Source organism: Coturnix japonica, unplaced genomic scaffold (genome assembly GCF_054131305.1).
Source record: "Coturnix japonica strain WE unplaced genomic scaffold, WE-NBRP24 Scf045, whole genome shotgun sequence".
Classification (NCBI taxonomy): Eukaryota; Metazoa; Chordata; class Aves; order Galliformes; family Phasianidae; genus Coturnix; species Coturnix japonica.
In genome coordinates, this window is record NW_028188948.1 from 187,405 (window position 1) to 201,433 (window position 14,029).

At 37.3% G+C, this 14,029-nt stretch overlaps 1 protein-coding gene and 1 pseudogene across 2 annotated transcripts in view; both read left to right on the forward strand.

Annotated features, from left to right (window-relative positions):
* Positions 1–11,898, forward strand: part of LOC146752408 (kinesin-like protein KIF20B) — a 29,312-nt pseudogene extending 17,414 nt beyond the window's left edge. Inside the window, exons 16-19 of the transcript XR_014940630.1 lie at positions 1,978–3,034; positions 9,843–9,969; positions 10,507–10,649; positions 11,639–11,898. The product of XR_014940630.1 is annotated as a kinesin-like protein KIF20B (transcript). The remainder of the gene's footprint in view (positions 1–1,977; positions 3,035–9,842; positions 9,970–10,506; positions 10,650–11,638) is intronic.
* Positions 4,342–6,906, forward strand: LOC146752409 (uncharacterized). Its single transcript, XM_085531917.1, has 4 exons — positions 4,342–4,460; positions 4,853–5,014; positions 5,964–6,128; positions 6,763–6,906. Exons 1-4 carry the CDS (start codon positions 4,347–4,349, stop codon positions 6,904–6,906), a joined length of 585 nt encoding a protein of 194 aa, XP_085388043.1. The 5' UTR covers positions 4,342–4,346.
* Positions 11,899–14,029: the final 2,131 nt, after the last annotated feature.

A 14,029-nucleotide genomic window follows, 5' to 3' on the forward strand; every position in this document is an offset into this window, starting at 1 on the left:
AATGGTTTGGATAAGCTCTGATGCATTTAACTTCACTTCTGGGCACAGCTGAGCATCAGTGTTCCTAGAATTACGGAAGGCATATACAATGTAGAAGGGAAAAATCTAAAACTTAGCTGTATTCCCTTCCTTTCTTGTATTCCTCTTGCAAAATATGTGCAAGGGAGAAAGTCAAGGCCTTCTTTGGATGAGATGCTGTTCTTGGATGATTTGTCCCTGCTGCCTTTATTTGGCATAAATATTGAATCCTAATGTGACCACTGAATGGCATCACATATAAGCATCTTACCAGAGACTGAGGGAGGGATGTGGACTCCTCCATACTCCAAATAGTAGTGGGTTTGTTCTAATCATATGACCAAAGCTCTCATTTAAAAATTAATGACAGCAATGCTCCACATAGGAATTAAAATGGGTAGCTGATAGTCACAATGTCAGCATGAAGTTTTCGGTTAAGAAGTACTGAGTATTCAATCATGTTAAAATTTTCTTCTATTTGTGAGTATTAATAGCGTCCAATTTCAAAAACCGCTTAATATATATTCTTTAGCTATGTTAAATATACACAGTAGAACAATGAGCACAGGTATGTTGTGCTGGTTCTTTTGTAGAATTAGTTATATAAGTAGCACGAGCAAAAGTGTTTTAGGAGATGCTAGGTTATCTCAGCTTCAAGTTCAGGGTATTTACACCATTCTCTGAGCTTTTAGGTCTTGTTTCCTATGCTCTGTAATAATGCTTTTTCCCTACTTCCTGTGTAAGGAGCTTCTAGACTGAACATTACACATCTTCTCCCTAGTCTTATTTATCTTGCTTTAGTGCTTGCTTGTTGTTTTCAGCATAAAGTGTTTACTTATAAATCATATTCCCCTCACTAGTGTTGCTGGGAGCAGCAATCAAAACCCAAAACCTGGTTTTTTAAATCAGTTGAGGGCTGTATATAAAACTCCTTAGATGAGTTAAGACGCTGTTTCCATGCAGTACATGTGAATCTGTATGTAATGCAGGCTGCACGTGGGCGCTATAAAATTCTGCATTTCTGTAGTTGTAGTAATAAAAGGACTGTACAAGAATCACCATGGAATATATTGTTGTGGTGACCCAATCCCTAGTAAGTCTTGACTTATATTTATTTTTCTAATACTTAAAGTATGCATATTATGGAATGGACGTAACTGGATTCTAAAGCAATGATGAAATACAGCAGAAGTCGCTTTTGATAGAAAGAAAATGCATGTGATTTTAGCTAATTGCTCACCAGTTAAAGAAAAAAACAGCCCCAAGCTAATGGAATATTTATGGAAACTTGAATCTGCAAATTTGTACAACTTTATGAGTGAACTTTATATCCAAAAAGAGTAAGTGTGGACAGAAGTAGGAATCCTCATATTTTGTTTAGAGATCAACTGAATAAGAGAGACAGATACCAACACTTAAGTGATCAACTTGTCCAGGGTTTTATCTTTCTTTTGAAAGTAAGAGGACTGTGAGTTGGAATGAAATTTCTTAGAGAACTGTTTATCTACCATTTAGATGTAGATGGAGTGATTCCTGGCTGCCTTATAGGGATTGCTGAAGCACGGAAGATAGAAAGAATATAGCTGTGAATTATCTATCTCGTTCCCATGTTTCTTAAATCTAATTAGATTTTCTACTGGTGTGGAGTGGAAGGTTTGAGTAGTGCCATGGTAAAAGTGTTCTTCCAGACTGAAAACCTTTTGCTCTTAATTCTGTATAGAAATCTGAGGCACCTCATTACGTGTCCAGAGGACTTTAATTCCTTCACTAGTATCAAATACTATGTGATGTGAGGGCATGGCGTGCATATTATGACAGTTTTTCACTTAGAAGTTGCTACTTGGTGTTGTGAACTGCTATGTAATAATGATTTTAATCAATCTGAGCTACATTCCTTTTCCCTTTTTTGTTTGTTTGTTTGAACTGAAATCTTGGAACATCATTTAACTGTGCTTGAAGAACAATGCAGAAGAGAAAAATATAAAAAAGAAGATTTCAGTAAGCAGGTAACAAGCCTGCGTATTCAGCTTTCTTTTTCTGAAGAAACAGCTGATGCCTTCCGTGAACAAATTCTGCAGGGTCAAGCTGACTATCGGGAAATTGCTTCTGAACTGGATGAACAGAAATCTATAAATATGACACTAGAAGACAAAAATGCCCAACTAACTAACAACATAGAAGTTGCCAAAGAATATATAATTGATAAAGTGTCACAAGTAAAAGAAATGTGGACCAAATTAGATGAATTATACAAATGTCACTTAGAGTTTCACGCCATCGGTACTGACTTTGTCAGTGTAAAGGATTCCTCAGACTGTGAAAAAGATGAGCCAGGGACATCTCAAATTAGTTCTGCATGCATTCAGTCACAGACTTCTTCCATCTCAGATCTTGTGCAGGACCTCTCCTTTAACTATAGTCTTGAAAGGATTTGGGAAGTATGCAGAAGTATTGTTGATGTTTCCTCACAAAAATGTCAGCACATCAAAGCACTGCTTCAAGACAATGAAAACCTAAAGGCGGGACTGAATAATGCTGAAAATCATAATCGTCAACTTGTAACGAAGCTATGTGAGATTACAACTCACACTAGTCAGGAAGATGATCTTGTGAATCAGTTACATGAGCAAATAGAAAAGAAAACTCAGGACTTTGAAGAAAAGACTGCAGAAGATCAGAGAGTGATTGCACAATTTCAGGAGGAAGTTGCCAACTGTGAGGTAAAAATAAGAGAGCTTGAATATCTCCTGGAGGTTTCCAAGACAATGGAAGACAATGTGTCAAAACTCAATGAATTACTTAAAGAAAAAGAATCTATTATTGTTAATCTAGAGACAGTTACAGCAACTCTGCAGGAGATGTCTGCTAATGCAGACAAAAAGGTGGAAGAGTTAAGTAGCAAAAAAGCAAATCTGATTCAAGAAGTTATGCAGCTGAAAAACAGCTTGGAGCAGATGAAACATTCTCTTCGGGAAAAGGAAAAGAGTGAAATGGAGAAAGTGCAACGTATAGAATCGTAAGTAACCACTGAGTTAGAGCCCTTTGAGAATGAACTAGAGTTAAAAATAGTTAATGGGAACATCCCTTCGACTTAATGCATTTGCATGCTTATCAATGGCCAAACTACTACTTTAGGATGCTTTGGTATGCTACTTGAGTTCCAAGGGAAAACAGGAGTGTGCAAGGAAATAAAGAATAATATGGGGATTTCTGGTGGTTTTGTTGTCCATCCCTCAGAATAGCATCTGAATAATTTATTGCTTCAGAATCTGATTATGAGAAGCAAGCTGAAATTCAAAAGTAATTGTTTAAATCTTGTCACTGGTCTAGATAGATTTAAGAGTCTATTTACAAATAGAAACCAACAGGCAGGGCATGGATTAAGCTGTAATTGCTGTTTCCATGAGATGTGTAACAGTAATGTTCTTTGTCTCTTTATTTTTATCATAAGGCTAGAAAATATTCTTTCTGAGAGTTCTGCCCTTGTACTGAATTTGAAAAAAGATTTGCAGAGGAAAGAAGAAGAGTATGCAGATCTAAAAGACAAACATTCTGATGCCGAGAAACAAATTCAGCAAGTACAAAGCGAGGTTTGTAGTCAACTGAGCTATTTTTTTCTGTAAGATTATGCTTGGTTTTCTGCTGTTAAAACTTCTCAAACTTTAACTATGAAGCTGGAAATTTCACACTAGTGTGACTAGCAGCAAATCTTAGGTAAAGTTGCCATTGAAGCTCTAGAGGGGACCACAAGTTAAAACATGATTTCGCATAGATAATGAACAGAGGAAAGTAAAGTTGGTTGGTAGTCTGGAATAAGGTTTGTGAAGAGAATAGCTAATCTGCCTCTGGAGGGGACTTGTTATTATCTCTAAGTTACTGGTGACTTGCCATTGGTATCCGTGGTAACTCCAAAGCCTAAAACCTAAGTCTTGTGAAAAAACGCTGATAACTGGGAAGAAGAATGCTATTTACTTGAAGAGAAATAGACTAATTTCCAGAGGCTCTTTAATATAAGCATGTATATTTTTTTTCTTCAATTTCAGCTTCAGTGATGCTAATAGTTAAAATTTAATTATTAAACAAGAAGATATCTTAAAACCCATTTTGCAGGATCTTAGTCTGAAAGTTTATTGGGTGTGCTTGGGGTGGAAAATTGAAGCTTAAAAATGAATTCATGTCTTCCTTGGTAACCTTGCACTTGCTGTCGTTTTCCTACTCAGCACTTGTTTGTGAATTCCTCTTTATTTAACAAAGAAGTATTTGGCCAGGTTGGATTACAGAAGTCTTTTAATGAACCGTGAGCTGTGCTTACATTACAGGTGTCCACGATGCGTTCTGTGGAGGAATCCCTCAGGAACAGGATGGATGAACTTGAAAGGATTAATAACCAGTTTAAGGATGAGCTGGATTATAAAGACTATACTATCCAACAACTTAAACAGGTATTTTTCTTGCTCTTATTTTTTATTAAATGAATGATGCAGGTTTTCCAAGCAACAGGAAAAAGGTGAAAAAAAAAATTGGAGCAAAATGAAAGTGGCCAACTGAAATTAGTGGTAGACCATGAAAGATATTCAAATAATTAGTCACTACAGAGCACTGGCAGATTGCTTTAAATACAATAATCTGCATAGTAAATACATATGTAATACATGCATGTAACCTGATCTTGTTGAGTGACATCACGATATGTTAATTGAAATGTCTTACCATAAACTCTTTTTATCAGCTTGAGTCCTTATTTATGCTATATGAAAAACTTATTAATTCTAGGCTGTCTTAAAAATTCTGCTTGTTTCTACTGTGTATGCTTTTCTATCATCATGAAATATAGGAGCTGGAGGAAAAGGACCATAATCTTCAAAAGTGGCGTGAGGAGAGAGATCAGTTTGTTGAAGCTTTGGAAGAACAGCTCAAAACTTTGGCTTCTAATGTCATACAAAAAGAGACAGAAATAGCAGAACTGAGACAATCTGCCTTAAAGGATTCAAGCAAGGTCAGCTCTCCTTTCCTCCTACCTGATTAGCTACCCATAAATTCTGTAAAACTCCTGTACCTGCTCTTTGTATTCTGGGTGTGCTTCTGTTCTTGAACACTGTCGTATTGACATCATGTGCAACTAACCAAAAAAAGCACCAGCTTTTATTTTGTTCTTCAGAAACAGAATTTCTGTTAATTACTAAAATTTCAATTTTTTCAGTAGTTCAGATAAGCAGATGTCAGTTTGATGCTTATGATCCTACAATCATACTGGACATCTGTAGCTTTTTCCGATAATTCACAGCATTTCCGGATCCCAGGCTAGGCTCAATACTCAGACAGTAGTTCTGTCTCAGGTTTCTTACTTTCTTTGCTTTCTCTGAGGTAGTATCTACAATGGCATGAAAAGACAGAAGGGGACGTGGAGAGAGATTAAGGGAAGCATCAAAAAGCAGAGGGGGGATGATCTCTGGAAGTTGCATTTCTTATTTCAACATCCAGCTTTTAATCAGGATAGCCAATCTAAGCCGTAGCATAGAATTTCAGAAGCTAAACAGAAGACTAAATGAGTTGTGCTCTTTTGAGAATGTTTGGATTCACTTTCTCTGAGAAGAAAGATGTTCTCATAGCAAAACTTCCCCTACAACTGCCGACTTTCTCACAGTACCGAGGATTTGGGAACAAATAAAAGCTCGGGTTATTATATCTTAAGAGAGATGAAGGCTGAAGCACATAAGTAAAATAGAAGAATCAAAATATATTGTATTACAACTTCCCAGGCAATTCTGTGACTACTGCACTTGTAACAGTGACTGTACAAATCCGTGAAATGTTACTGTTCTTGAATAGTTAAGTGTTCTAGCCTGCAATTCTAAAACTGATGCTACTAAGTAATTGCAATACTGCTTGTGTGTGTTAATTCCTTTTGCCAATCCCACAACTCAGCAGTTTTTACTGTTTATTAGGATAATGCAACTGTGATAGAAGAGTTAAGAAAAGAACTGGCTGACAAAGATGAGTTTATAAAGGAATTAAAACAACGCATTAACCACAGTAGCCCTCAGTGTTTGCCAGAAATACCTTTACTTGAAGAAAGACAAAGTAGAAGGAATGACTCTGTAAATGAAAAGGTATGATTATATTTATAGAAAGTCAGTACTTAACATCTTGTTAACCCCTTTTTGTTCTTCTGTTTTCCTAGGAGATACTGGAGCTAGAATCATTTTTCTTAGCATATAGTCCTTTAACTACATATTCAGTGATGAGTACTTGTTGGTTCTTTTTGTCTTCCACTCAAACATGAGCTCTCATCTTCTCAAAAATATTTTATTTACTAGAACACCATCTCTCTGTGTACATTATGGAACTTTTCCATGCAGTTTTCCATGTATTCGTATGTGGATGCTGAAGATTAGGCAGAGGTTTAGCCTTTGGTGTTCTAACATAGCAGCTGTGAGCGTGCAGAGTATGGGGGGAATGGATGACAAAACGACCAGCGTTACAGATTTTGTCCCTAAATAATGTCTCGCTTTCTCTCTTTTGGAGGCAGAATACTGCCTGAGACTGTTAGTGAGACCCAGTAGGGTGTATCTGAAGATCACACAATGAATAGATGTTACTACCTTCCCACACTTGTGCTGTGTTTCAGCTTACATGTTCATGTGGCGTCTGAGCTTGAGGTTTTACACTGTAACTTCAGAAAACTCGAGATATTTTGGAGGTCTAATGCATAGCCTAATCTTTACTCCTTTTAAATATTTACAGCCTAGGAAACAACAAAGCAAAACTAAAACTGGAGAAAGTATTCCATTAAGATGCAAAGCTGAAGACAATTATTTGTCACGTCGATGTACTAGGAGCCTCACTTCATTAAATGAATCTGAGGTTAGTATGAAACTTCAGATCTGAAAATGTTGTGATTGTATTGCTTTTGATAAGGAATGAGTAGGAAAAGATCTCATGTTCTCTAAACAATTCCCAAGTTTTAATTTATTTATCCCTTTCAAGGTGATCAGATCACCTGTTTTTATAGCCTTTGATAGGAATAAAAGCTGTTGAAACAATTGTGTGATGAATTTTTGTCAGGTGCTGTTGAAAACTCTCCTCATGTTAATGCTTATGAAGTGGCTCATGATTAGATAAGTTACTTGGAAAAAATTCATGGAGCCACTGAAACGGGCACAGCAAATTGAACTTATTTTCTTCCTCTGCAGGATTTCTGGATATTGTTTTGTTAGCAGATGATGTTAATCATTCCTATATAAGTTTTTAATTGCTAACTTTCATAAAATAGCAGTTACATATATTTTAAAAACAAAGTATTTATTAACCAACTTAATTCTTGGAAATACAGTGGGTGGTGATACTCCATTCAGATTCTTAGCAGAGCCTGATAAAGTGGCTCTGACTAATTTTTGTCTTTCTACAATCTTTGGTAACTTTTTGAGAGGAAGAAGACTCCCCTCAGGGGGTCGGAACAGTGTAAGTAGTAAAAGCTGCTAGTCTGTGTTTGGGACACTGGAGTTTGCTAGTTACTAGCAGCAGTAGAAGCAGCCATCTACCATTTTCTGATGTCCCCAGCAGCCTGTCTTCCATGTGTTCAACCAGCATCTGAACTCATTTTTGATATGCTAGCTGAATTTCTGCCATAGAGAAGGAGGAGTCCAGGTGATCTCAGTTCTGACTTTGTTGTTCCTGTTGAGAAAAACAGGATTGGGTGGATTGTGGACAGTAAGTGCTGCTGGGGAAATGCATACTGACATTTCCCTGTCACTTAGCTGTGCATTTGCTGCCATTTGACCATGAGCAGGTACATGATAGCCTTCAGCTTAAGTACGGTGTCATTGCTTGAATGCCTGTATTCTCTCCAGGGAAAAGATAGCAATGGAGTTCTTTAATGACTTGTACTGGGCTTGCACCTTGCCAGCTGGACCTTACTTATGTAAATAACATCTCTAGTGTAGAAGAGGAAGGGCAAATTCCCTAAGATTAAGCTGGAAGTTAATTGAACACTTGAATCAAATGCTCCTTTTCCTGCCCAGTTCTGACACAGCAGAGTTGAGATGAAGAAAATCGTGTCAGTTCTACCACCATTCTCTATTAAAAAAAAAGTGTAGTTGTCTGTGCCCTTGAGAAAAAATGACTTGTAAAGTATCAGGCTCAGTTTAACATGGAGAACTTTTTTTGTGATCATAGATTGGAAATAATTTTAAATGTAACAAGTTCTAGGAAAGAAGGGTAAAACTCTGCTGTAACTGAAATAGACTCCTTCTGTGTCTTCCTACAAGTGTTCTTACAGCAGGAAAATCGAATGCTTACATATCCTTTTCCTGATGCTTTATAACTTTTTAATCTCATGGCTACCTTAACACTTGCACTTAAAATTCTTCTGTGCTATCAGGAGCATTTGGAAACTGTCCTCGACTCTTCTGGAGTGTCCGCAGAAAATGGCAAAACTAGTCGGTTCCCAAAACCGGAGCTGGAAATCCCACTGACACCTCTGCAACCTGATAAGATGGAGATAAAGCAGCACGGCAGCATGATACCTTTAGGAGTGAAAATGCCTAAGGCAAAAAAGAAAAGAAGTGATGACATGGATGAGGTATGACCTAGACCCAACAGAAAACAAAATATCTGATGCCTTTTTACCATTCTCATTTAAGCATTAAAAAAATGCTATTTCTACCTCAGTAAAGTAGTTGAAGAATTTAATCAATGAACTGCTTTAATGAACAAAACTAATAGCCAAGCTCAGTGATAATGGTTTAAGAGAAGGGAATTTCTCTTAACTCCATTGTGTATTTTCTTTGAAACCTGTAGACATAAATCAGCTTTTTAGACATCATGAGATGTCTAATACTGATATCTTCATGTCCTGTTTTTATAATTGAATGCTTATTTATTATTTGATTTACAGTGGAATAGTTACCACTAGCAGATACTTCCCTACTATTAGCAAAAGTGTTTAAAGTGTTCACTTTTGTGACATCAATTGTTCTTTCCAAAAGATTCATGGCTGAAACTTGTCTTATTTTCCCAGGATTTTGTGAAAAGTGAGAACACGAAAAATACAAAATCTGTCATGGCTTTTAATTCACCCTCTGCAAGTGACGAGAAAATGGTTGGTTTTTGTTCTAGTTTTGAAGCTAGCTTGGGACTTCCTGTAATTGTGTGGTCACACGAAAGAAGCAGTGTCTTATCCTTATGTGTATACCTGAATGGGAATCTTACATGCTTATGAGCTCTTCCTATTAAATTCCATAAGCTAACCAAAGGGCAAGTCAGTCTGTCCCCAGAGCGTGTCATGGCTGTACTGTGTAATGATTTGGAGGGAAGGATATTGCACATTGAATAGTTGAGAAGAGAAGCTTTAGTGTATTATCGTGTGCTTTTGTAAGTGAAGCCCTTGTATTAAACTAAGGTTCATATCATTAATATGCATGGCAGTTATTAAAAACAGATGTTCACATGTGATAGCAGTATCCTTGGCATGGTCAGAGTATGAGTAGTAGATTTTTCCCATCTGTTGTCTTCTGTTTTGTATGTTTGTTTTATGTAATTAGAACAGCTTATGTAAGAAACAACTCCACAGCTTGGGAGCTACTTTTAAAGAAACTACTGCCTTATTAAGAAACTTTAAGAAACGTATGCCTTGAAATAGCTGAGATTTTGACAACTCCCTAAAGGGTATAAAATTGTCTACATTACTTGCCGTTGTGGTATCATCAGCATAATGAACAGAGGTGTCAGTAGTAAAGCTCAAAATGTCAACTTAAAATAACGTTGAACTAAAATGAAGTTTAAACAATGCTCTTGTTTCACATGTTCACATCTCTGTTGAACAGAAATCCGGAAAAGACTACTTCCTGAGAAAGCGAGTACATGCTTCAAGACTGACTAAAAAGAAGGATGAAACACTGCAAAAAGTTGGAGATTTTATTCAAAGCTCTCCTTCTATTATACACTCTAAAGGTTGGTGTAGAATAAGTTTTATTCCATGTTTTCTAGACATTGTAGAATGGCTTGTTTCTGCTGTAGGCTATTAATGTATGTGTTCTTAGACTTGTCTGCCATGTTAAGTTGTCCTTTGATTTATGAAGTAAATGCATTCATTCGTCTCTTCAGAGATTCATTATTACATTTGTGAAAACCTACAAGTATACAGAGAAAGTTGGTTCTGTCTTGTGCTTCTGTCAGCACGAAAGTTAGGCCTGTTGTTTAACTCCTGCTGAAGTTTCTGACTTCCAGCGACTTCTGAGCCATGATTGTCTTTCATACTCCATTTTAATGCGTGCTTTAATCTGCCGTACCTGAACCTATAAACAGTTTCAGCTATAGAAGCAATAAAGAACCTCGATGAACAAATACAATTTCTGAGTATTTTCACTTAAATTTTACGTGTCATTTATAAACCAAGTTTGTTACGAAGCTTTTTTTGCATTCAGTGATTCAAAGACTCACAAAACCAGTAAGTTGATTGGTTTACGTATCAAAACAAATTTCTTCTAGCCAAGAAGCTGATGTCAGCAGTAAGTTCTCCTAAATCAAATGAACCTGAAAGTCTCGAAGAAGGAGAGACCAAGCCAAAACGATCCAAAAGGAAGCTGTATTCCACTGTCGTTTCTGGCCCTCTAGATATACCTGCTTCTTCGGTAAGCGATTATACTGTAGTCTTGGCTTAAAATAAACTACTAAGGAGTCCAAACAGACTGGAGGTTTCATCTATTTGCAGGGGGAGGTTGAAAGTACTGAGGTATTTCTTTATTCTACCAAGTCATTCTTGTTGGTCTTCCTGCTGTTCTGTTTTATTTTGTCCTCAAAGATCTCTGTGTTTGGCTGGCTTACAGTTTACTTAGTAGGTGATGTAGCAATCATGGAGATGTCTTCTAATTTGGAATCATAGATAATTTCAGTGTGTCGGAGTGGGATTATTCTACTACACGCTTTTCTAGAGCACAACTTAGACAGCTTTTTAGGTATGCTTAAACTATGATCTCCTGTCTAAGCCAACTTGCAAAGGATCTGATGTGCCAGTTTCATGACTCTGTCGGCAGCTATTGTGCTAAGAACATTCTTGCTCTGTTGGAACTGCATCTTTTAATTATATTAGAGTCCTTTTTCTGTTCAGCAAAGTGATCATTTGCCCATACTGTAATATCCCTCTGAATTTTTTGATGATTTGACGAATGATAGGGGCAGAAACCAAAATGTTATATTTTTTTTGTTAGAGGATGAAGAAGATGAGACAATTTCTTTTCTCACTGTAGTTCTGAGAACATGGAACTGAACCGAGAACTGAAATTCTGGGCAAGTCATAGCTACAGGGATTGAGGCTAAAAATGTTTTCTGAACGCTTCATGTTTCACAAAACAAGTATTATAATACTCTTTTGAAAACAAGTATTTCAAAATGAAAGCTGCCTTCAGGCTTTCCTCAGATGTGTGTGCTTTTTTAAGATAAACAGGATTTTGTACATTCTCCATATTTGTTCCTTGTGATTAAGCTGCATTAAAATGATCTCGGTATCCCATAGTTTTCTGAATAAAATATAATAAGCAAATGCCATTCTGAAATCCATTTAGGGGAAGAAATATGTTTGCGTGTGTGAAAAGATGAGTAACTTTTGAAATGTTTTCTTCAGGAATCTGAGGAACAAAAGAAGGAAAGTGATCATCTGATCATCAAGCGACGGCTGAGATCCAGAACAGCTAAAAAGCCTTGAAGAAGCATGTTTGTTTCCCTTTCTCAGGACATACTTTTATCGTATTATTAAAACTGGTTGTTAATAAACAGTAACAGTTACTCCGTTGTGTTCTTAAATTTGTATATAGGTGTACAGTGTCTCTCTGACAGTTTCAAACTGACTCCACTGAGGCTGAAATAAATACAAGCTTTCTTAAACTGGGTTTGGATTTTATTGTGGTTAAGGGTTTATTTATTTTTGTCTTGCCTCCCCTGTATAGGAACAGTATCTCTAGGACTGATTGCTATTTACCCATTGTGCAGTAATAACTGTACTTGTTCAGGATGGCCTGGCTTGCTTTTTTCACGTGACTGGTGTACTTAGCAGAACTCTGGCAGAGAGAAGAGCATGAATACACATTAATATTTATGTATACTTAATTTTTGGGCCTTTTTAAAGAATTTTCTTTGGAGAGAAGATGGTGCCAATTCCTCAGTGTGGAAGAAAGGTGCTTTCCCTCACTTGTGCAAGTTCAGCTTTAAATTAATAAACTTAGAAAAATAAACCCAATACATTTGGGGGGAATTCTAATATCCCAAATACTGTTCTCCCCCTCAGTGAGCTTTGAACCTTTAGATGCTGTTGGATGAATTAGCTGAAAGGTTCTCAGCTGGCAGTATGTCCTTGTGTTGTCTCCAAGTCCAATAGTTCCTATAGATTCAATTGCTCAGGAGGTAAAAACATGGATGAAAGCCGACTTGGGTGAATATTTGAGAGTTTGATGGGAGTGAATTGCCTTAAAAGCAGCTGGTGATAGAACAATATACCGATTGTATTTAAAAAAACCCACAATCGTACTATCTGTTGCTGTGCCGATAAGCTTTCTCCTTGCTTGTAGGCTTGTGAGATCCAGGTTTGCAGAAAACAATCTGTGAAAAATCATGGGAATCATGTGGTTTTATGCTCAGCAATCTCATTAAAAACTTGAACTGACTTTTAGAAGCTTTTCTCCATGGTGTTAGCTGGACAAATCTGCATGTGGATGTCAACATGGAGGCTTTTATTGACCTGGAGTAGAAAACAGCATTCGTACCTACCAGGTGAGATGGGCAGCTACTGCACAGGTACACAGAAGAAACTGATGGAAGCATAAGTACTTGAAATCACCCTCCCTCCTATTTATTGACCTATGTATGTGAATGCCGTGCATGAATGCCTCATAGCCAGATGTCAAAATGGAACAATGCTGCCTGAAGTGGTTGGTGACAATATGGAAGACGGTTCTGATTAGCTGCAGTTTGCAAATTACTTGCAAATATTTCATATCCAGAAGACTGCAATTTATCAGCCATGCGATATTGGAGGCAAAGTCATTGCAGGGGATGGGAGTGATCTACTTGTTCCAGAAGCTGTTAATAGAGCTCTCGTTGCTACTGGGTACATCATGATATACACTTAATTACACTACTTTTCAAATGGTATTTTTATTATGAGAACAGCCTCATTGCTGCCTGCTGCTGCATGGGAAAAGTAGTTGCACACTTGGTATAATTATATGTGGTTCTCTGCTGCAAAACTGACCTTTTACAAAATGTCACATGTGGTGTTTGGTGAGTCTCAGGCTTGCCTAATTCCTGTGCATTTTCGTAAGGCACAGCAAGTGCAGAAAACAGGTTGCTTTGTTTAGGGAAAAGAAAAACCAACCACAAATGTTTAGCTGACTTGCGGAATCAAACTCCATAATCCAGAGATGGGTTGTAAAGCAGGTATGTTTATTCCAGCGTTGCGCAGCGCCGGGTGCAAGGGGGAGAGCTCCTCCAAACCTGCACACCGACTTGTAAAGCCATGATACAGAAAGCAGGCAGAAGAAACATCCTTCAAATCCAGAAGGTAAACTCCACCTATTCATTCCTTAACTGGGTTAATAAAGTGCATGGATTTGCCACCACTGAGTGTATGCATTCAACAATTCTATTACTTGCCTTCAAGTGTTGTACCAAACTACAGCACTTGCTATCAAAAATTTTTGCAAAATTGGAGTCCAAACTCCAGAAAGTCTTCTATCCTTCTACAGTTATGTATCCTTATAGGGTACCACTTTACCCTGACTGGGCAATCTCTTGCTTTTAACTTCTATTCAGGGCTTCATGTTTGGCCCTGATGCCCACACCCCTAAGTGCATCATGTTTGATATTGCTGTGACTCCTGGGGTACAACATTGTTTTTCCCCATTTGTGCTAATGCCAGACTTACAGTTTTTAAACAGTCAATATTGTTGGACCCTTAGCTCCAGTTTTATTAAATTTCTTGCCAGAGCAACCTGGCAGGTACAAGAATTTCTGTATTCCT